This window comes from Antennarius striatus, chromosome 18 (assembly GCF_040054535.1).
Source record: "Antennarius striatus isolate MH-2024 chromosome 18, ASM4005453v1, whole genome shotgun sequence".
Classification (NCBI taxonomy): Eukaryota; Metazoa; Chordata; class Actinopteri; order Lophiiformes; family Antennariidae; genus Antennarius; species Antennarius striatus.
In genome coordinates this window covers 813,427-836,883 of record NC_090793.1, presented here as the reverse complement: position 1 = coordinate 836,883, position 23,457 = coordinate 813,427, and the positions used below count along the sequence as shown (strand labels likewise).

At 46.8% G+C, this 23,457-nt stretch overlaps 3 protein-coding genes across 7 annotated transcripts; 1 reads left to right on the top strand and 2 right to left on the bottom strand.

Moving 5' to 3' along the window:
• LOC137612389 (nucleolar protein 9) lies at positions 1 to 3,690 on the bottom strand. The gene is made up of 12 exons (XM_068340888.1): positions 3,644 to 3,690; positions 2,542 to 2,787; positions 2,233 to 2,469; positions 1,962 to 2,159; positions 1,774 to 1,881; positions 1,553 to 1,694; positions 1,281 to 1,476; positions 1,048 to 1,188; positions 846 to 965; positions 559 to 771; positions 372 to 477; positions 1 to 276 (listed from the first exon to the last, which is right to left on the bottom strand). Exons 2-12 carry the CDS (start codon positions 2,750 to 2,752, stop codon positions 122 to 124), a joined length of 1,827 nt encoding a protein of 608 aa, XP_068196989.1. The 5' UTR covers positions 2,753 to 2,787; positions 3,644 to 3,690; the 3' UTR covers positions 1 to 121.
• Positions 3,691 to 3,944: 254 nt separating this feature from the next.
• On the top strand, positions 3,945 to 10,809 carry tmem71 (transmembrane protein 71). Of its 5 annotated transcripts, XM_068341139.1 has the most exons (11): positions 3,948 to 4,120; positions 6,064 to 6,144; positions 6,322 to 6,395; positions 6,655 to 6,700; positions 6,803 to 7,012; positions 7,259 to 7,494; positions 7,585 to 7,758; positions 7,864 to 7,930; positions 8,218 to 8,279; positions 8,448 to 8,497; positions 8,588 to 10,809. In XM_068341139.1, exons 3-11 carry the CDS (start codon positions 6,365 to 6,367, stop codon positions 8,609 to 8,611), a joined length of 900 nt encoding a protein of 299 aa, XP_068197240.1. In that variant the 5' UTR covers positions 3,948 to 4,120; positions 6,064 to 6,144; positions 6,322 to 6,364; the 3' UTR covers positions 8,612 to 10,809. The 5 variants fall into 5 exon arrangements, with proteins under 5 accessions (XP_068197237.1, XP_068197239.1, XP_068197238.1 ...); XM_068341136.1 differs by having other exon boundaries at positions 3,945 to 4,120; positions 6,068 to 6,144; positions 7,259 to 7,758; XM_068341138.1 differs by having other exon boundaries at positions 3,945 to 4,120; positions 6,068 to 6,144; positions 6,255 to 6,395; positions 7,259 to 7,758.
• LOC137612369 (zinc finger protein 236-like) lies at positions 9,239 to 23,362 on the bottom strand. Its single transcript, XM_068340864.1, has 13 exons — positions 22,870 to 23,362; positions 21,333 to 21,445; positions 21,162 to 21,252; positions 20,271 to 21,013; positions 19,939 to 20,045; positions 18,748 to 18,799; positions 18,261 to 18,692; positions 16,881 to 16,941; positions 15,965 to 16,791; positions 14,022 to 14,595; positions 13,543 to 13,634; positions 13,358 to 13,457; positions 9,239 to 12,531 (listed from the first exon to the last, which is right to left on the bottom strand). The coding sequence occupies exons 1-13, from the start codon at positions 23,135 to 23,137 to the stop codon at positions 11,723 to 11,725; spliced, it is 4,269 nt and encodes a 1,422-aa protein (XP_068196965.1). The 5' UTR covers positions 23,138 to 23,362; the 3' UTR covers positions 9,239 to 11,722.
• Positions 23,363 to 23,457: the final 95 nt, after the last annotated feature.

The window sequence follows — 23,457 nt, the reverse complement described above, 5'->3', positions numbered from 1 at the left end:
TGACAAGTAAATGCTACGCTAGCGCCCCCTAGTGGTGAGTCTGAGGTACTGACACAAAGACACTTGTTTGAATTATTGTTTTTTTAATCCAATCAGATTCCTTGAATCCACGCCGACGGTTTCACTCCAGGATGTCGCTGAACATCTTCTTCTTCTTTGATTCGCCGCTCTGGATTTCCTGCCAGTGAGATTTTCTGTGCAGGAAGTGTGAGAGGGCGAACTTGGCCCACACGTGGCGAGCGAACTGATCCGCCCTCAGCCGGGTTTCACTGCCCACTGGTGGAGGAGGAGAGGAAGTGTGTGTGAACACGACGCAAACACGGACAAATAGAACGCTAATGTGAATGCTAACGTAATGCTAACGACGCTACCGAGCTCCTGGGCGATGTTCTGCCTGTGGCTGACCGAGGCGCCGCTCCAGATGGCTTCCAGAACCCGGCTGCCCAGCCTGGAGCACGCCATCTGAACGAACTGACCCTACGGGGACGGACAGGAAGTAGAAGTTAGCTTTAGCAACACGCTAGCTGGTTTCCTCCGACTCGAGGCTTGTTCTCCGACCTCCAGCCTCCTGAGGATCTTCCCTCTCCCCTTGTCGCTGGACGTGGTGACCAGCGCCTGGAGGACGTGGCTGCCGGCGGGGTCGGTGGCTAGCGTCAGCAGGTCGGCGGGGGTCAGAGTTCGCAGGCTGCTGAGGAGCTGGGAACGCTCCCTGAAGCGCGCCAGCGCCTGGACCAGCCGGGAGCCGTGGTAACAGATGGAGGACAGCGGGACCTGGAACACATCCGGGTGGGTTCGCGTCCCAAAAAACACCAAGTAAGGTAAAGACTTCCTGCGGGAGGGCTCACCTCCGCCGGCGCGTCGCCCCCTGCTGGTTCGGGGTGGTAGTACACCTCGTAGGTGAGCAGCGACAGGAAGAGAGGGAGGCAGCAGACGTGACGCGAGCCGGGCTCGGCGCAGTGGAACGCCTGCAGGGCGGCGAGGGGAGGGGTTTCTGTTACCCACAATGCAACATTCAGAGGCGAGTCGAACATAAACGCGGGGACCTACCTGCAGGAGGCACTGCATCAGCTCCGCCTGCCGCTCGCCGCTCGCCGCGCAGCTCTCCGCCAGCTGGACGATCACGCCCATGTGACCCGCCGCCAAGATGGCCTCCACGCCTTCGACCAGCTCGTCGAACACCCGCGGGTACTACAGGAAGTGGGAGGAGGCGCACAGGAAGTGAATGAAGAGACGGGATCCGATCACGCCGCATCATCGTGAGATCCGGCGTTCCCACCCACCAGCTTCTGATTGGCCGCCGCCGCCGCCGTTAACCTCTGGACGGGGAAGTTGGCGATGGGATGGAGGGCCAGGTCCACCAGCTGACCCCTGAGGTGGTTCCGGTAGAGGTCGCGTAGGAGGGGCTTGTGGGAAAGCTGGAGGAGGGTGTCGACGAGGCGACTGGAGGCCTGGTCCTTCAGGAAGACCAGCAGCGGGCTGGAAATATAAAATAAGACCCAATACATCATTTAAGGAGCCAATGGGGCGAGGGCAAGGGGGCGGGGTCTCAGACCTGACTCCTGGGGCGGCGCCGCGACTGGTCAGATACGCCACGATGCGTTTCAGGAGCTGTTTGCAGAGTTTGGGGCGTTTCCTGTGACACACGGCGAGCATCGTCTGGAACACGGCGGAGGCCGAGGCGTCCGTCACGCTGACTGGGGGGGGGGAGAAGGAGACTTTTATTTTGAAAAGGCACCGGAGACATCCTCGTTCCAGGTTGGAACCGTCACTCACGGTGGACGTTGTCCATCAGCGTCTCCGTGAGGCGTCTGAGTTCGTACCAGAAGGAGGCGGGGACGTCGAAGTCCGTCAGCGGAGGGGCGGAGCTCCGGTCTTTCCCGCCTGGAAACGCAAACCGACAACTTCCTGTTTAGACCCAGCCGTCATCGGCTGATGCCGTGGTGCATTGTGGGGGCGTCTACCTGGGCGGGGCTCGGCGCGGGGCGGTCCCAGACACCCCGCCAGCACGTGGAGCAGCGTCCGCACCACGTGGGAGGCGTGAACGTGTCCGATGAAGTCCTCACCGTTGTCCCTGACCACCTGACTCAAGGACAGCACCTGTGCCTCCAGCGCGCCGCACCTCGCCCCCTCCCCCTCCTCATCCTCATCCTCCTCTTCCTCTGAGATGAAGAACAAACAGGTGAGTTTCTATTCGCCGGTTCTCCTCGGCGCCGCCCACACGCGTGACCCCACCTTTGTTCCTGGACATCTGCCTGACGGCGCTCTCCACCACGTGGCCCCCGCACCGGTCGCAGCACAACGCCTTCAACTCGGACCCGGAGGCTCCGCCCAGTTCGGCCAGCACCTCCCCCACCCGGTCGGGGTGGCACAGCGGGAGGAGGCGCTGCAGGGTGACGCTTCCCGTCCGGTCCGTCGCCACCAGCGCCGCTTTGCCCCCGACCTCTGAGAGGACGTTCGCCACGAACACATCTGGAAGAACCAGGAGAGGATCGATCAATACGCGATCAATAACCTGTAGGAGCGGAGAGGCGACACGCTCACCTCGCTCCTCCTCATCCTCAAAGCCTTCGCCCAGTCGCTCCCCGACCCGGCGGAAGTATCCCACGCTCAGAGCGTCCAGACGCTTCCTGCCGCCGTCGGCCGGACCCTCCCCCCCGGCGCCGCCTCCCCTCCTCTTCCTCCCTCCTCCATCTTCATCGGGGCGTCTCCTCTTCTTTCCTTTCGGTTGTTGCTGTTCTGCTTTTTCCAACATGGTTTGATCTCCAGTCAGGATTCAACAGTTGTGTCCTGGAAAACAAATAAAACGAAGACATAAAACCTCCTTTAAAAATATTCACATGTAGATAATTAAAACATTTAAAAACAGGTCAGAATATTAACTTCTTTAAAAAAATAAAAATAAAACAAATTAAAAACAGAATATTAACCTTTTAATTAAAAAAATAATATAAAACATTTAAAAAGAGAATATTAACTTTTTAAATTTAAAATAAAACATTTAAAAACGGGTCAGAATATTAACTTCTTTAAATAAAATAAAACAAATTAAAAACAATATTAACTTATTTTTTAATTTAAAAAATAAATAATATAAAACATTTAAAAACGGAATATTCACTTTTTTAATTTAAAATAAATGAAACAAAAACAGGTCAGAATATTAACTTTTTTTAATTAAAAATAAATAAAACATTTAAAAACAGGTCAGAATATTAACTTTTTTAATTAAAAAAATAAAACATTTAAAAACGTGTCGAAATATTAACTTTTTTAATTTAAAAAACCCCAAAAACATTTAAACAGGCCAGAATATTAACTTTTGACCTCCAGGTTGGTGATTCAATGTAAACAAACTTTATTTATAACAATACAAACAATGCCAAATTTTACATTTGAGAGAACTGATTCAGATGACGCCATAAATCAACATGTATGCGATCAATATTCAACCGATCAACGATGAATTCATATTGACATTCTGTGAAGGTAGTTTGGTAAATGGCGATAAGATCACGACAGGAAGTTGATTTTATAAGTTTTATTTTTACACGTTTAAACGTGGGATCCGCCCAAAGTCAGAGAAAAATGATTTAAATTTAAAAACACTTTAAAGAAACACAATAAAACGTGTTCGATAACTCACGTGAGCAAAACAGTCCTGCTGTCGGCGGTGTGTCGTGGACGCGTAGTGATGACGTAAAGCAGCGGCGCGGGGCTGACGTCTGTTCCGCTCACAGAAAATTTTTAATTTAATTGTGTTCTTATACTCCTGAAATGTGAATATGATGTAATAAGAACTCGTTTATCAATATTATTGCATTTAAAAATATTCAAAATGTTTTATTTTTTCTATTTAAATATTAGTATTTTGGGTTTTATTCTGGCAGCTGAAACCGGAAATAGTATTATTTCTTGCTTTTAATTTGACAGCGTGTTTCCTGTTCCGCACAGGAGGTGGAGTGACAGCTGCTGGGCACCGAGACTCCGAACGAACGTTTGATTTTACTCAGGATTTAAAAAAAACGTTTTTGTTTTTTTTTAAAATTAAAGGAAGAGGAGAAAAGTTGTGTCGACTAGAAGAAAAAGAACTTTTCTTGTCCGGCTCCAGTAGAAAAAAACGGTGAGTTCCGTTTTGTCCCGTTATTTTTCTTTGTCCGCATTTCATCTCTAGATTCGACTGAGATCAGCAAGAAAATATAAAGAGAAGTGTAACAAAGTGAAATGTAAGGTTCTGAATGTTTTACTTAAAAATATAAATGTATTATAAAATTATTAATATTTTAAAAAATATTTTTATTTTATTTTAAAAAGACAAACTCCAAATTAAAGAAAAAACTGCTTTTATTTGCATCTTAAATACAGGAGGAATATCGTAGGATTATTATTTACCAATGCGGCTTAAACATTTTTAATTCTTAAAACTAGGTAGAATATTTATTTAAAAGGCCGTAAATGACGATAAAACGGCGCAGTGTAGATTAAATTCCCGTTAACCGTCCTACATTGGACGGTGCGCAGGCCCCGGACCGGCACCGGTGATGCTGAATGGTTTGATCCGTCTCTGTTCCTGCTACGCATTTTCTTCCAGCATCAGCAGCTCCATCTGAGATAGGATGCTGCAGCAAAGCATGCTGGGAAAATAGACAAGAACGGTCCAATCTGACACAAAAAAAGGGGGGTGGTCGTTAATTATTAATCGATAAACGTTTTTTTTAAAAGACGGAAAGGTGCCGTGTTTCAGTTCTTTTAGTTTGGAAATATTCCATCACAGGAAAGAAAAAATGTCACCAAGTTAACAGGACTTTAATTTGAAAGATGCCATAGAATTTAATTTAATTTAATATTCATTTTGTTAAATAAAATGGAAAAAGAAATTTATAACCAGATTGTCACATTTAATTTTAGAATGTTCTGACAATTACATTAGTTTTATTTTTCTACTATTTTGTCCAAAGGTCATGCTTTTTGTTTAAATACTTTATTTCAAAATGAATAATCATAAACTAATACTATAAAAAGAACATAGAACTAATTGTCAAGGGGTTATATAGAAGAAGATTTCATTCTTTCAAACAGTTTTAATTAAATCTAAAAAATTAAAAAACAATTTGAGTCATACATATACTTAGTTTTTAATGCCTTTTTTCTTGTGTAATTATAAAAATGTCTGAACGCAGGTGTTTACTGAACATTTATGAATATAAAACTTCAAAAAGAATGATTAAAAGGTTAATAATAATAAAAGTAGTCCAAATGTGATGCTTATAAATGACCCAAACAGAATGATGTCATCCTTAAAGGAGATGCTCATACTGGTTTGAAGTGAAGATTCTGTCCTGTTTATTTTGTCTGTTTTTACTCATAAAATTAACATTTAGGGGGGAAAAGAAAATATTTTAACAAAAAAATTCTCACAAATAGACGTTCTAAAATACTTTTGTGTGAGTAAAAGCTGCTGGAGTCTCTGTTTTTCACAGTTCTGGAAAAGTTCCAGAATCACATTCAGTTCTTGTTGGTTGTGAGGCCCCGCCCTCTAGCCCCGCCCTCTGGCCGGACCGGGTCAGTTCAGGGTCGGGCGGTTCTCCAGCCGGCTGCTCTAAAGCTTCAGACCGTTGGTGTGGTTTTAAATCAGGAGAGGAGGAGACAGATAAAGAGGAGGGGACACACACACACACACACACACACACACACACACACACACACACACACACACACACACACACACACACACACACACACACACTGTAACACAGAGGGTCTCTGTTTACTTGCTGACCCAGTTCAGAATCTGAACAGAACAATAGAGCTGAGAAAAAAATCAACTAAAATTACATTAAAATGATTTTTTTCCTGTTTTTTGTTCATTTTATTGTCATTTATTTTAATTACTGTAATTACATTCATTTGTTGTTTAAATTGTCTTTTATGAACCCAAATCTGATCTGAGAGTCAGGGGGGGCGGGGGTCAAGTTTCTCCAGCGGGCGCGGAGTTAACAGGAAGTGTGAGCTGGGAGGCGGAGCCTCTCCGTCGCCCTCCTCACTTCTCTCTGCATTCTTTCTCAGGCAGCTGCAGGATGTGAGAAAACAACAACGACGCCCCGAGTTGTACGACGATCTGAGCCGTTAAAGGGTTAACGGTAAACGGTAGGAACAAACTTCTGTCTTTAGAAATAACTTTTGTTTAGGTTTAGTTCTGAGATTCATTCATTAATCCCTCAGAATTATCTGAATAAATTACTTCATCTCCCCAAAAGTCAAAACGTATTCATCCACCGCTGGAAGTAGTCCCCTAAGCCCGGCTCTCTCCTCCTGTTTCTCCAGCCTGGAGCTCGTCGGGGTCGCGGGGTCTCGTCCGGAGGCGGTCATGTCTCTCTTCTTCTCTGGAGCCGTTACGAGTACGACACACACACACACACACACACACACACACACAAACACACACACACACACACACACACGACACAACAACATGTGTGTGTCGCTCCGAACGCGAGAGCAAATTTACTCAAGAGGCTCCCAGGAATGCCGTCCAGCGTCACGGCGATAGCGTTCTTTATTTAGAAACCTGTCGGATGGCGTCGCATACGCCGGATGGGCATGGACGCCCTCATCCGACGGTCACCCGACTGATCCGTTCTGATGTTTCCCGTCTAGGTTCACCAATCAAGCGGCGGCTGCGGGCGAATGACTCCTGTCAGAGGTGAGAAACGAGGGGTGGTGGCGCCGGTGGATGGATGGGCAGAGCGGGATGAAACAGGGCTAACGATGCTAACGATGCTAACGGCTGTCCCATCTGTCTCAGCCTGGACGCGTCTCTCCTCTCCCCCGACTCCTCCTACGTCTGCTACCCGTCGGTGGGCGGGGCCGAGCCATGCTGCTGCCGCCGCTCGCCCCGCCTCCTCACCAACGGTTACTATGACGTCACCGAGGACAGCTTCACCTGGGACGACCACGGCAACGTGTCGCTGACGCCCTGCAAGACCAGCGTGTCCTACAAGGAGAACCTGGTCAGGTGAGACACACACACACACACACACACACACACACACACACACACACACACACACCCTCTTATTCAAACACCTCACAGCGATGATGTCATTTTAAGAGCTGCAAATTCTTTGTGAGTGAGGTGACGGTGAGGTCATCGGTCGCGGTTGCTAGGAGACCGTCCCCCAGGTGATGACATCATGACAACATGGAATCCTGGGATGATGGGATGGATTCAGGGTGATTAAAACTTCCCTTTGCGTCTCAGGGTGTTCCGTCGCCGCCGGCGACCTCGCGGCTCTCTGGCCCGCCTCCTGAGCGACGTGACGGAGAGCTGCCAGTCGTGGTTGGACGAGAACGTCTTTAGGGGCGTGTTCTTCACGGGGAATCGGGACCAGGACCAGGACCGGGACGAGTTCTGGACCAGGACCAGCGATGAAGGGAAGCAGGAAGAGTCTGGTTTTGGCGCCACGGAGCTGGACGACGGCCTCGGCTTCACCTATGGTTGGTTTGGCGTCGCCATGGCGACCAACACCTGTGATTGGTGGGATGAAGCTCCCGTATCACCTGTTGATGAGGACGTGTGTTCCTCAGACCACACGGAGATCCCCGCCCCTCCTGACAAAGTGGCCCCGCCTCCAGAGGAGCTCATCCAGGAGGAGATTTGCTCTGAGATCAGCCAATCACTGGGCGGCCTCTCCGAGGTCCCGCCTCCTTCGCCCTTCTACACCAGCGGCTGCTGCTGCCAGACGTCACCTGAACCCACAGGTGAGTGTGTTTGTTCTTTTGTTTGTTTGCTTCCAACGCCAGCATGAACATCAGCGATTTCTTCTTCTGTGGTGTGAGTCCAAACGTCCTCTGATTGTCCTCCAGGCCTCACGATGAAGACGCTTCTTCTTCTCATCTTCACCATCTTCATCGTCACGGTCCTGTACTCCAGGTAAAACTTTATTTACAGTAAACAAACAAGATAAAACCTCTGAAAACAACAACAACAACAACAACTCCAAACACGCATGGAAATGTTGAATAAAACAAGTTACAGCCAGACGCTGCCTCTAGTGGCCGACAGAAGAACTGCAGCCAAACGAACACCTAAATAAAACTTTAAATGAATTTAAATTCGGACAAATGAATTAAAATTAAATCAAATTAATTAAATTAAAGTTGAAAAACTTCTGTTCTCTTTTTTTTAAAAATTTGTATGAACTGTTTTCACGTCTTCAGGTCTCTCATGTGGAGCGTTAGCGTCGCGTCGACCGTATTTGTGCTGATCTCAGCATTCATGCGTAAGTTTATCGATTTATTTCTGCCAGTCAACAATATGTAATTATTATTTTTAAATTTTAGAGACAGTTGATAAAATATCTGCAGCTTTATTATATATATATATATATATATATATATATATATATATATATATATATATATTTGCTTACTTTCTGCTGATCTTTCAGTTCTCACAAAGTCGGGGCCGATGGGCGAGTGGAGGAGGGCGAAGACGGAGGTGAGTCCAGAATGAAGCGTGTTCGCGTTGCCTTCAGGGCCTGTCGTTAAAGAATCAACTCTAACGGACTGTAATCGTTCTGTTTCCTAGGACATCACATCGAGAAACGAGTGAAAACCTCCAGACGGTCCCGCACACATATTCTACCTGTTATTCACTGATTGCATGCAGCTGCACGTAAAGAACCGGGTTTAACGACGCTCCCTGAACGTCTCACAGAAACACGTCTTTAAAAAAAAAACACCTTCAGGACAGGAAGTCAATTCAAGTTTTATAAGTCTTGTTTCTGTTAAAAAGGCTGAAGGGGCTCGTTGCCATGGTTACTTACCCACGTTACTGTAGTTTAGCAGCTATAAAGGTGATAAATGTACCCGACGTATTTTTAAATACCGACAGGTGCGTTCAGTTGTAAAAAGTTCAACTTGGCTTGTTTGAGGTGACATCCGATCGAGCATCCGACCGAACATCCGATCAAATTCAGGTCCGTAAAAAAAATATACATCAGCAGCGAGGAACACCTGGAGACGGGTGACGTTTGTTTTCCTGAGGAATCTGGTCGCGAAATTAAAAGTTGGGTTTTAAAAATAAAATCACGACAAGAAAATAAGATAATTATGAAAAGAAAAATAATCTGGTAATTCCGGTCGGATTAAAGCGTCAGAGTTCGGAAAAGGCGTTTGCTGGCAAAAACCGACAATTCCTGACGTTCTTTTAAAGTGCCTTTAAATCAGAAACACAGGGTTCCTCTTTAAAATGCTGCTGAAGCTCTGATTGGTTGGACCGCCTCTGGGTACATGTGGGCGGGGCTACATGCGCATGGGCGGAGCTTCCTGCATCAGGGAACTGATCAGCTGATCACGTCCAGCTGATGTGGAGCGGTCTCTGTACTTATACCTCATTCCTGGAAAGGGAGGACCAATCAGGGCTGGGGGGCGGAGTCTTTAAAGGCACAACGAAAGGGAAAAAAACGCTGCAAACATTTTTAAAAACGTGTTAAAATGTGAAATAAGTTTTCACTGTGTGACTGTAGAAAGAACGATGTCGGTTTCCGTCAGGAAAAAGAAAGGAAGCCTGAACATTTAAAGGTTCTGATTGGGTTTATATCGACCAATCACGTCGTGTTTGAGGGTCAAACTACGCCAAGAAAAAAAAATGAATGAATTAAACTGTTAACGGCGTCTGAATGCGTTTAAATGAAACTTGATGGCATCTGAGAGCCGTGATGCCTTCATGTTGTGTAGGAATTCACATGATCTCACTTTAGAAGGTTATGAAGAATCATTTAATTTTTGTTCTTTTTGTACAACGTAAAGGTGGCGTCACATCAGTCAGAAGAAAGGTTAAGGTTCAGTCAGTTTAGCTTCAGAGCTAACCGCTAACCAGTTAGCAACCTGTGGATGTTAGCGCTAACCAATACGAGAAGAAAAAAAACAAAAAACGTATGCGCTGTTACCCTCTGCTCTGGTGTGACCGGCCCTTTAAAGGTCACGTGTGTTATTCCGTGTAGTTAGATAGTTAGATAGATACTTTATTAATCCCGGAGGAAATTGCATTAGTATGTATTTCTGACGTCATAATGAGCTCAAAGTGCCAAATCTGTAGTTTACATCAGCAACAAAGATCAATAATAGTCAATAATCAGTCTATATTACTAATGTTTTTATCGCTAATCTGATAGCATTTAACGCTGCATTTCACAGTATTTTTATATGAACAGTGGATCAAATGTAATCTGAAAGGCGTCGATTGGACGGACTGCCCCTGAACGCCTCAGCTGTGAGGTGATTTTAGCCTCTTTGAGCTCTTCGTTTTGGTTCCACGGCTGAAGGACATTTATCGTCAGTGGAGACGGAGTCGACTTACATCTGCTGCCCCCTGGTGGCCAAACGTTTTAATGCAGCTTTAGATGTCAGTTTATTTATTATATATTACTAAACTCATGAGATGTTCGTTCTGAATATATTGAACGTGATGAAACGCAGCGGTCGTTTCCCTGAAATGTTGATTTTTATTCCACTGTGTCGTTTTCATGCTCTGAATATTGTGAAATTAAATCTTAAACAACCCACAAACCGGATTATATTCTTAATGTGAAACTAAATATGACCTAAATGAAGACATGAGGGTGTGATTCATTGATTGATTGATTGATTAATGAGACAATAGCTGCCAAAGTGCCGCTTTAATGATCGCTGTTGATCATCGACGACGCGTTTAAGATTTAATTTTGAGTTTTTGATGAGTTTGTTTTCTGATTCCAGTGAAAATGTATCTGAAGTTTAACGTTTGTCTGATTAAAGCTCCAAAACGACGATCCGTGTGTCGCCGCTCGTGTTTCTGAAAAGGTTTCCATCTTTGATTCTGACAGAAAAACGTTTCGTCTCATCCGGATGCAGAAACTTTGAGACTTTTCCTTCTGGGAACAAAACTTTTATTTCAAAACGACACGATCGTAAAAGTCGTATCACAAAATATAAACACTGATCCAACACACAAGATGTACGGTTCACATGGAGACGATCAGCTGTTTGACCTTTGACCTTCTGGTGTTGAGTTTTTTTCAAACATGGAGACAAAAAAAAACCATCTGATGGGTAATGAAACTGAAAATCTAGATGAGTCTCCTTTTAAATTCTTTGACAATCCAGCAACAAGCAGACAAATACAGGCCCCGCCCACTGATAAACAGGCGGGGCCACGTCAGTGAACTCACCTGCTGAACACCTGATGAGGTGAGTACAGCTCGCTTCAGCCGCTCTGAGAACGGTTTGGTTTAATGTGTTCCGAAGAAAGTTTCCATCAACGTGATGAGAACAGTAGCCGTTAGCCATTAGCTGTTAGCCGTTAGCAATGGTAACAAGACCTAACAAGCTCCAAACGTCGATGATACCGAACCAAACGATGACTCACACACGTTTGTCACTCTCACGTCACGCCAGGAGACGGCGACGGCCGATGGATCGTAAAAACAAGGCGGTGCTCTGTAAGTCATTTCTGTTCCATCCAAACCGGATTTTGTTTCCTCTATTTATTAATCCTGAACACCGTTTGGATTAAACGGCGCAGTACCAGCAGGAACCTGAAGGGGGCGGTGCTCCGGCCACTCCCATCTCCTCTTCTTCAGGACGAGCCGTTTTGAGTTGATTAATCCTTCCTGTCGTCTCTCGTTCATCAAACACATTGACAACCAACCAGGATGTGACCTTTGACCCCTGTTGACCTCCGTCACAGCGGCGCCTGATGCTTCTCGGCGGCGTGCGCGGCGAGGTGGCGGCGCAGGTGGCTGCCGGAGATGAAGGTCTTGCCGCAGCAGGCGCACCTGAACTGCTTGCAGTCGGTGTGGACGGTCATGTGGACCTTCAGCGAACCCGATTGGGCGAAACGCTTCCCGCAGTGGACGCAGCCGTAGCGCTTCTCGCCCGTGTGGACGCTCTGGTGGCGCTTCAGGTTGCTGGAGTCGGAGAAGCGTTTCCCGCAGAGGGCGCAGACGAAGGGCTTCTCGCCCGTGTGGACGCGCATGTGGGTCTTCAGGTTCTTCAGGCAGGCCAGCGTTTTACCGCAGCACGTGCACACGAACGTCTTCCCGCCGCCGCCGCCGCCGGGCAGGTGTCCCGACGCCCGGTTCACCCCGTCCGGATGGCGCCACCTGTCTCGTCTCAGGAAACTGTTTTGTGTCCCTGATGCTTCCTTCCTGGCGGGTTTGTCCGCCGCCGACGGCGTCGCCTCGCACACCACGAAAGGGAAGACGCCACCGCCGGAATCGGACGCCCCGGCGTTCAGCGCGTAAGAGCATCCGGGATCCTCCCCCAAAGGATTCTGGGTGGTGACGGAGCCGTGCTGCAGCTGCGGGTCGTACATCAGGTGGTCGTAGCCGCCGGTCTCCGACATGTGGGCGGCGGTCGACGAGGTGGAGCTGACTTCCTCGCTAACCCACGACCGCGTCACGTCGCTCACGTCGTCCACCACTTCCTGTTTGCTCGGGGGGGGCGGGGCTTCGGTCTCCGTAGTCGGTTCGTCGATGTGACAGAATTCTTCTGGAGATAAAGATGAGGAGAAAGTCAACGACCAATCAGGACGCAGGACAGTCATCAGAACAGGAAGTCCTCAACATACGAACACAACTGGTTCCTAGAAATTGTTCATAAGTTGAATTGTTTGTAAGTCTGTATTGAATTTGAATCTGTAATCTCCATCTGAGGTCATTCAAATGTCATTACTACTCTAAGTACTACAGTAATGTCATTACTACTGTAAATACTACAGTAATGTCATTACTACTGTAAATACTACAGTAATGTCATTACTACTCTAAATACTACAGTAATGTCATTACTACTCTAAGTACTAAAGTAAAACAACACAGAATAAATAAAATCCAGGTTCAGGTCGTTTAGAGTTCAGTCGTTTAATCGTTTTAATCCAGATTAGTTTACGCTAAACTTTAATCCTGATGATTTAACCCTTTAGCAGAAGGAAGAAAACACTTCCAGGAACTCTCCTCCAGTTTTTAAGATCGTCAACAACAGTCAGAGTTACTGTTAATGATCCACTGTAGCTTAGCATGTAGCTTAGCATGTAGCTTATCATGTGACTTGGTAGCAGTGCTGCTCAGTGGGCATTGTGGCAGAAAGTTGAACTACAGTCGTCGATACGGCGGTGCGTTTGTTCATATCTCTGAATGTTCGTAAGTCAGATGTCTGTCGGTTGAGGACTTCCTGTATTGGCCTGAGTCATTTTTTAAGGTGGACTTCCTGTATTGGCCTGAGTCATTTTTTAAGGTGGACTTCCTGTATTGGCCTGAGTCATTTTTTAAGGTGGACTTCCTGTATTGACCAGAATCATTTTTTAAGGTGGACTTACTGTCCGGCTCAGTCGGGGCCCACGACTCTTCCTGCTCCTCCTCTTCGTCATCGTCCTCCACTTTGATCACAGCCGTCAGTTTGATGGACTCTCCTGCAGGCTGGGGGGGGGGGGTCAGAACACAGAGTAAAGGAGGAGGAAGAGGAGGAGGGGGAAGAGGATGCTCACGCCCCCCCTCTACTCACCGCCCCCTGCACAGGGTCACGATCGGACTCTGACGGGTTGCCGTCGCAACGCAGACCCTCCTGATTGGACACTCGGGACGGCGCCGCCTGACCTGGGGGAGACAGATCACAGTTTGGGGGGGGGGGGTTAGGTTCTTCCTCCCGTTCCGTTGGAGCGAGCCCCTCGTCAAACCGGACTGAGGGACTTCCTGACAAGAACATTCCTTCTAACCACCGAGGCGTCTCTCAAGAGCCTGATGATGATGATGATGACCCCTTGACCTCTGTCGAGGATGAAGGTCACTCTCCTGGAGCACTTCCTGGTGTTTCAAAGAATTCCTCATGGATTCTTTTTATTTTAATTTAATTTTTCATGCTGTTTTTACTTTCACATTAATTCAGAATTTTTTTTAATGTAAATAAAGATTTAACATTTTGAATCACTCCTTATTTTAATTTTTATCCTTGAAGAAACCTTGACCTGACTAACTTCGGCTTACCTCGGGTGTTTCCGTTCCTCTTCGGGTCGTTAGCAGGGGGCGAAGCCAGCGGGGCGCGTGAGCGGCCGCAAGCGCTCAGCGCCGCGCCGCCGCTGCCGCTGCCGCTACCGCTACCGCTGCCGCTGCCGCTGCCGCTACCGCTGCCGCTGCCGCTGCCGCTACCGCTGCCGCTGCCGCTGCCGCTACCGCTGCCACTAGCGACCGCCGCGGCTCGCAGCGCGGTAGCGCGCGCGGCTCTGAGCTCCATGAGGCGCAGCTTCCGGCGCAGCGCCTCGTTCTCCTTCCGGCTGCGGGAGATCTCCAGCTGCAGCAGCGAGTAGCCGCCGTCCACCAGCTCGCAGATCTCCGCCACCGCCGCGTTCGCCAGCACCTCCATTATGGAGGCGAGCTGCTCGTGGAAGCCCGCGGCGGGGGTCATGACGTGGATCCAGCACGCGCGCGGAGGAGGAGGGGGGGGGGCACAACGAACCAGAACCGGGTCGCGGGGGCTCGGAACGGACGCGGAGGGTCGGTGTGGAGCTGATGTAAACAGCCCGACGCGAACCAGGAAGTGAGGCGCGGTGGGAAGGAAAAACTAGGAATGCCCCGCAGTGCGCATGCGCAGAGGATCGTTTTTACACAACCAATGAGGTGAGAGGATGGGAACTGGAACCGCTTCAGTCTGATGATCCGGATTGGAATGCGGCCCAAATGGAACCGGTTCAGAAACCAGAGTCCAGAATAAACCTGGATTACATTCATATAATTAAAAAAATATATTAAATTTTTTTTTATACATAAAAAAATATATTAAAAAATTAAATATAAATTAGTGAGAAAATTTTTCAAAATAATGAGTAAATTAACAATAGTGACAAAGGACAAATTTTCTCAAAAATATTGAGAATTTTTTTTTAAATAATGAGAAATATTCTTTGAATAATAACAAATTTTTCAAAAAAATAAGTTTCTATTTCATAACTGAATTTTTAGCCCCAATCTTTCCTTCGGGCAGTGTTTTATTTCTTTGCATCATAGCTTTTTAATTTTTTTAGATCTGCTTCAGGTTAAAATCATAAATAATATCAACAGCAAAAACAACAAATACCCACCTCTCCCCAAAAAATACAAGTAGTTCCCCAAATTAATGACAAACTTAAAATAATGAGTGAATCTTCTCAAAATAAAGATAAACACTCATCAAATAGGAGAAAGTTCCTTTTCAATACGTCCTCAAATTGATGAGAAAATTCTTTAAAATAACAAGTAAAACATTTGTGATGTACGTGAAATTTCCTCAAAAATATTGAGAATTCTTTTACAATAATGAGAACCATTCTTACAATGAGAAGTTTTCTAAAAATGAGTTTTTATCTCAAAACTGAAATTTTATCATAATCTTTCCATCAGACGATGTTTTATTTCTCATAAAATTTCTTTACATGTGTACAATCTTTTTTTGGACCGGCTTCAGATTAAAATCATAAGGAAATAATCTCAACAACAAAAGCAAGTTTTTAACAATATTCACCATCTCATGCTAGCAGGCTAACAGCTAACAGCTGATATATTTAACGGAGTTTAGGAAACATGTTTAAACCAAAACCAGCTTCTGAAATGAAATCAAAGGTCAATTCTTTCAAATAAATTTTCAGTTTTACATTAAAAAGGTCATCTTTTTTAATAAAAACACAATAGAATCCAAACGGGATCTGTTTTAATATTCAGAAAAGCAGAACAAAAATTCGGAAGGAAACAACTTTTATCTCAAATAATTATAATAATAATTATAATAATAATAATAATAATTTTTTATTAGTTCTGACAGAACAGTAAAACTTTGAACTTCTGTCCTAAAAACTAACAATTTCTTTATTCTTAATATTCCATCAGGATATAATCTGTGGTCGGTAGCGTCCTGCCGTTGCTACGGCGACACCCTAACGTTTCCGTGGCGGCGTTCAGTCGCTGGGGGCGTCGGGGTGACACTTCTTCATGTGCAGCTTGAGGCTGTATTTGACGATGAAGCTGCGCGAGCAGAAGGCGCAGGCGTGCGGCCGCTCGCCGGTGTGGACGCTCAGGTGCGACTTCAGGTGCGCCGACTGCGTGAACTTCTTCCCGCACTGCTCGCAGCTGAAGGGCCGCTCGCCCGTGTGGATGCGCATGTGGACGTCCAGGTTCTGCGCCGTGGCGTACGTCCGGCTGCACACGGCGCAGACGAAGCGTTTCCCCCGCCCGCTGACGGCGCAGCCCTGCTGGTGATGCGGCGGCTCCCTGTAGAGGGCGTAGTTCAGCCCGTCGCCGTTTTCGAACTCGAACGCCGAGCCGCTGCTCTCGGACAGCTGGGAGTCGGTGGACGCCGACCCCGACACGCTGATCAGTTTGATCCCGAAGGCGTCGTCGGCGTTCTCGCTCTGGTGGAAGTGCGTGAACGCCGCCGCGCCTTTGGCCTGATTGGTCCACGTCAGGCTGAGGTCCAGTTCTGCCCTACTGGGCGGGGACTCCACAGAGGCGGCGCCGCCGCTGAAGTACGCCGGCGGCCGCTCCCGCTCCATCTGCGAGGCGTAGGAACAAACCGCCTCCAAGGCGTCCAGCCCCTCGCCGTCCAGCTGACCAGAGTGCCCCGCCTCCCCGGGGGAGGAGTCCACGGCGAAGACGCTCTTCGGTTTCCCGTCGGACGCGTCGCTTCCCGTCCAGCGCCTCTTCTTATTCCGGCCGACGCACGTCGACACGACAGCCTCTCTGGCTCCGCCCTCTCTGGCTCCGCCCGTCCCTCCGTCAGCCCGGTTGTCTGGAACAAACCGACGGTAAATCAAGCGTCCACTGCTTGAGAGACGAGACGCGACCCCACGGGGGTCCGGAGCCACAGGTTGGACTCACCTTCCTCAAAGCTGTCGTTGGTGTCAGAGTCTTCATCTTTGATCAGAACCACGTCAGGAAGCTTTAGAGGCAAAGACAGTTACAATAAGACTTCAGTAAAACAGGGATTTCATGAGGCCATAATATTAATAATATTAATAATAATAATAATAATAATAATAATAAACAGGTTTACATCCGTTAAGAAAAATAAAACGGAAAAATAATCAAGTTTTTGTTGTTTCTCTGGATTTAACGTCTCTAAAAATGACCAGAAAACCGTTAAAAGCTCATAATATGTTACCGTACAATAAATCAGAATAAAAACATATAATCATATTAAATTATGTACGAATAGTTCCAATATCTACCGTTAAGCATCACTCGTGACTCATGTGATCGTTTTAATCCAGATTAGTTTACACTAAACTGTAGCATGTAGCTCAGTCTGTGATGTAAACCAGCAGACTGAACATGTTGGTAAAATTTAAAATAAATTAGATTATTGCTATTGAAAATAATAATAATAAAATAATGATAATTCCTGTATTTGTCTTATCTTTAAAAAGGCTTTTATTTTATCATTCCTTCATAAATAAATTGTCTGGATATTTGGAAAACAACTAACTGTAAATTTCGATTTTTTTTCTGAACTATATTAACAATAAAAATATTTGTCATCTTAAAATAGATTTGTATTGATCAAATATCATTGAAAATGCATTTATTAACAAACTTCAGTACAGAACTGAATGTTTATTATGAATGACATCAGAAGTATATCTGTAATCTTTAATTTAATATTTAATTTAATGATTAAATGTCCCCTGAGCCCCGATTGGTTGTTTTTCAAGAAGTGGTGGCTGTCACGTGATGTAAAGAGAAAAAACCCAACCTTTGTGTTTCTCAGAGATAACAAAGAAAATTAACTCGTTATCACTGAACTACAACCACAGCCGTCAGTAATGAGACCAGATAACAAGGAATTAAAAACGTTATCTCCAGATGAGCCTCACTGCGCATGAGCACTAGAAATTATACATCATTAATTTATGATCGGGAGATTATTCTGGATTAAACGTGTCCAGTTTCAGTTTTTACATCACTTTATGAAGGATTTGGTGGAAAGGCGAGTTTATAATCTAATTATAATCTCTTTGATTTGATCGACATTCTAATAATCACGTGACTCCACCTCAAACAGGTAAACAGATGACGGTTTTGTTAACCTGATTATTTGTTTACTTGTTTTGTTTGTTTTTATTTTGTTTAATTTCATTATCTGGTAGCAAAAACTAGAATTATAATCTAATCATAATCTAATTATAATCTGGACCTGTTCAACAATCACTCTAATGATCGTTATATAGATCACGTGACCCTCCCGCCGGTTCCGTTCACCTCGTCCCGCAGCACCACCGTCACCTCGGCTCCTCCGCCTCCTCCGGGATCAGCAGCGGGAGCTCCTCCATCACTGTCCGCCTGCCGCTGCAGCGGCGGCGGCGGCGCGTCCGCCTGCCGGCCGCTCTCCCCGGGCGGCGCGACCTGCGCCTCCGTCGCGCCCGCCGCCGCGTTAGCGTCACCGCCGCCGCCGCCGCCGCCGCCGCGGACCACGATGGACTCGATGAGGTGCAGCTTCTTCTTCAGCGCCTCGTTCTCCTGGCGGCTGCGGCTGACCTCCGCCCGCAGCGCCGCGTAGCCCTCGTCCACCAGCTCGCAGATCTCCGCCACCGCGGCTTTGGTCAGCGCGCCCATGATGATGCAGAGCTGCTCGTGGAGAGCCCTGCTGCTGAGGACCGCCATTCCGCCGCTCCGCGGGCACCGGAACCGGTTCTAACGGGCAGCACGGAGCTCAGGCCGGCTTCAGGCTTCACGGTCGAGTCGCTACCGAAACCACCGGCGGTATTTTGGGCAGCTTTCGTCCCGTTTTCCGCTCCTTCCTGTCGGGGGTTACAAACAACGAGTTTCTTCATGCGTCCGACTTCCACTTCCGGGACACCGCTGTTGATTTCAAAATAAGAGCATGTTATTACCGCCTTACGACGGGAAATGTTTATTTTTTTATGAGTGTTAATTTTTATATAATGTTTATTTTTGGTTTATTTGTACGACCCGCATTAACTTCCGTTTTTTGAATTGGTGGATATTGAGCTAAAGTTTTATAGATTTTAATAGATTTTTTGAATAGATTTATTGTATTATTTATTCCTGTCATTTATCCAGTATTTATTCATTATGTAATGCCTGAGCAGTGGATATGTGTAATTTCCTCCGGGATTATTATAGTATATATATGTTTCTATTTAGAGGCTCGTCAGGGAGTGACTGGATTCTGAATCCATTTATGACGTCAACTTTCTAAAATAAAGCTATGGTCCCAAAAAGTACTCAATCCAACTGGCTCCAAACCCAGATCTCAATCTGTACCTAGATAAAAACATTTTGAGGGAATAATTAGTTGAGTCAGGTTGGAACAGATGCATTTAGACCCAGACCAGAACCATCTCAGATCATGTTGACAGATTGTCTTTTGTTAAAGTAATCTTAAAAATAAATGAAAAATATAGATGAGAAAATTATAGAGACCAGGTGAAAATGAAAATAATTTATAAAAAAAACTGAATAGTAAATGTATATAGAATCGATTGGTTTTAACATAAATAAAATGGAATAAAAATAGTGATAAAGACTTCTGAACCTTTTGTTTGTGTGTGTGTGTGTGTGTCTTTTGTGTGCGTGTGTGTCTTTTGTTTGTGTGTGTGTGTGTGTGTGTGTCTTTTGTGTGCGTGTGTGTCTTTTGTTTGTGTGTGTGTGTGTGTGTTTATCCTGTCTGAATGGCAGCATTCATGTTTTCTGTCGCTGTTCAGACTGGAAACAAACAGAAGTTTTTAAACCGATTTGTTAATGAATCAACTTGTCATTCTCAGTTCTACCCGGCAACAGAATGTTCTCCCTCCTGGTTGGCTGTCGGTTATTTTTCGCTGAACGTCAGCAGTGTTTGTGTTTCTGCTGTTCATGAGTAATTTGTGATCCTAATCCACATTTAAACAAAGATCTGAATGTGATCCGGATCACAAACCAGATGTGGATCTGGATCATGAACCAGATGTGGATCTGGATCATGAACCAGATGTGGATCTGGATCATGAACCAGATGTGGATCTGGATCATGAACCAGATGTGGATCTGGATGCAGCATCAGGACGCGTTGATGTTCTGACGGGTTTACAGACGCACGCATTGAGGATTGCACACGTTTAATGACCAACAACATTCACATGCTTCTTGAACCGGATCCGGAACCCGTTTCTACCTGCATTCAGTCAGTGTGAACCCGAAGCGGTGTGGGCTCTGTCTGAGGTACCAGCCTGTCGGGACGCGTCGTGACTTCCTGTGGCGTTAAAGCGTGACGCCGCCCTGCTCGGCCGGGTGGTGCTTCTGCTGGTGGATCCTCAAGTTCTGCTTCCCGGCGAACCGTTTCCCACAATGCTCACAGGCGAAGGGCCGCTCGCCGGTGTGGACGCTCTGGTGCGTCTTGAGGTGTCCCGACTGCGTGAAGCGTTTGCCGCACTGGGCGCAGCTGTAGGGGCGTTCCCCCGTGTGCACGCGCACGTGCGTCTCCAGGCTGCGCGACGACGTGAAGCACTTCCCACAGTAGCTGCAGACGAAGCGCCGGTCCCGGCAGAAGCGGTTCAGGTCCAGCGGGTCCAGCCGGGCGCCGCCGGCGAGGCCCAGCGCCAGCGGGAGCCCCCCCGCTTTGATGTCTTTGTCCAGGGGGTGCGGCCGCTGCGGGACGGCCACCATGTTCGCCAAACACTGATTGGGCCACGAGGAGCACAGATCCGCCTCCGCGTCATAGGGGAGGGAGCCCATTGTGGCCACGCCCCTTGTCAGCTCGGAGGCGGGGCTTCCCGCCGACCCGAGGAGGAAGGACTTCCTGGTGTGGACGGCCGACGGACCCTCGCCGTCCCACTCCAGGCCGAACACCACATCGGACGAGTTGCTCGAAGCGCCCCCCGGAGACCCCGGTGCACTCTGGGACTCTGGGGGCTCGCCGCCGTTCTGGTCCCACGGCCTCGCGTCCGCTGCCGAGGTCGTGGCCCCCGAGGGCCCCTCCTCGCCGTCACAAGTCCCCGGCGGCGGCAGCTCCGTCCCTGGAGACACAAGAGTCGTTACCGTTACCGGGACGTTACCGTTACAGAGTCGTTACCGTTACCGTGTCGTTAGTTGTTACCGGGTCGCTACCATGACGTTACCGTCACCAGGTGGTTACCGTTACTGGCCGTGCTCTTCCTCGCTTACCGTCTTCGTCGAGGAGCAGCTCGTCCGCCTCGTCCTTCGCCGTTTCCTCTTTTATCGACACGTCCTGGTCAGCAGCAGCGGTCAAGGGATTCTGGGAAAACGACGGAGACGTGGAGTGAACTTCCTGAAGGGGACGGATGTGGGATCTTAACCCCAGAAAAATCCTCTCACCTCATTGGCTGGAGGCGACAGCGTCGTCGTCGCTTCCGTAACGGGGACCCGCCCACTTCTTCTGAGGTTAGCCTTTGACAGTTTGAGGGGCGCTCCAGACGCTACGAGACGCTCTGAGGGGAACAGAGAGACTGTCAGGGTTTGGGTTCCAAGCAGAACCATCAGGTTCTAATGAACCCAGTGTGAACATCAGAACCGTCCGTGGGGGGTCACAGCAGCACCGCTCCATCAGGAGGAGGATCACTGACGTTTTTATTACTGAATAAAGATTTGAAGTTAATACAGAGAAAAGAAACAGGCTGATGTTTTTCACGCTTTCCTCAATCTTTTTAAGTTATTTTGAACCTGAAATAATAATTTCACAATAATATACTGCATGTATATAGTTTTTGTTATATACAGCGATACCTCTACTTACGAAACTTCTCAACAGGAAAATATTGCCTCTGGTTACGAAAGAAATTTCGACTTGGTAAAGGTGAAAATACAGTTTGGGCTGATACTCTCAGCTCCCACAGGTTCCTGAACGCAACATTCTCATAGCTGCTCTGCCATTAATGGTGGGGCAAGAGGGCATGAACCAAAGAGGGCAAAAAACAATGAGGACAGCAGTTAAAGGGTAAATGACCATCATTTTTATTCTTTATTCTTTACGTTATGCACAACTCTCATTTATTGTGTAATAATCTAATCATAGCATGTATTTGTTACATGTTTTGATGCATTTTTATGCTTTATAGAACATTTATGTCGGAATTTTAGGGGGCTTGGAACGGATTAGGGCATTTGAATGGAAAACACGTCTCTACGAAATTTTCTACTTACGTAATTTCTTCCAGAAACAATAAATTTCGTAATTAGAAAGAAAGTCAACTTTATTGATCCCCTACGGGGAAATTATCTTTACACTCTACATGTGTGTACATGTCAAACCATGCATACAAAGTTGTGTTCAGGCCCCTGAACAAACACACTAGGGGCCTGTAGGCATGCAGTTAGTACAACAATTGTTAGTACAGTACATGGGGAGGCAGAGGGAAGGGTCGCGACTTTTTATTATATATATATATATATATATATATATATATATATAAAACACTATATAGTTTTTATACAATATATGACAAATTGTACAATATATTGTATAATATTACATTATGACATATATTACATATTATAAATTTATATAACACTGTATACTGTATAGTTTTGTATAAATATACATTATATAATATATAATGTACATTATATAATATATAATGTACATTATATATTATATAATGTACAAAAATTATATAGTTATTGTTTATTATTGTTTCATATATTTAATGTATAATGTAAAACAACAAACTTTTTGATGACGTCATTTAGATCGGTTGTTAACATTCCGTTAACTACCGATCTAGTCACGTGATCTTCATCACCGGTGCGCGTTCACGTCGCCGTTTGCACGCGCGTTCGTGTTCGTGACGCGGGTCTGGTGGATCCTCGTGGAGCCCGGTCCATCCCGACCCGCCTCCCCGCCCCGGAGACTCACCGATAGGGAGATCCGCCGGACCCCCGCCGGCCTCCTGCCCACCGTAATCCAGCAGCGCGCCGTTGCCCCGGTATCCCCGCGCGATGATGGTCTCGATCAGCTCCAGCTTCCGCCTCAGCGCCTCGTTCTCCTTGTGGCTGCGGGAGATCTCCAGCTGCAGCACGGCGTAGCTGTCGTCCACCAGCTCGCAGATCTCCGCCACCGCCGCCTTGGTCAGCGCCTCCATGATGGACGCCAGCTGGGAGCGGAACGCCTGGTAGCTGGCCATCTCCAGCCGACGGTGAAGCGACAACAACCGGGAATGAAGCGACAACAACGTCCGCCGACCTCCTGCCGGTCGATCCGTCTTTGTTTGGCCCGAGCAGCGACTCACCGGCCGGGGGAGGGAGGAACGGGGCCGCCGCGGAGGAGCCTCGTTGTTTGTTGTCAGTCGGTTTGTCTCCTCGGAGCCTCGGAGCTTCAACAATTTCCGGAATGCGGCTTTCAAAATAAAGGATCAGAGCGTGATGCCTTTGGGACGCCTCGTAAACTCTAGTTTCAGTTTAGTTTATCTTTAAATTAACAGCGATACAAGAAACAAAAACTTCC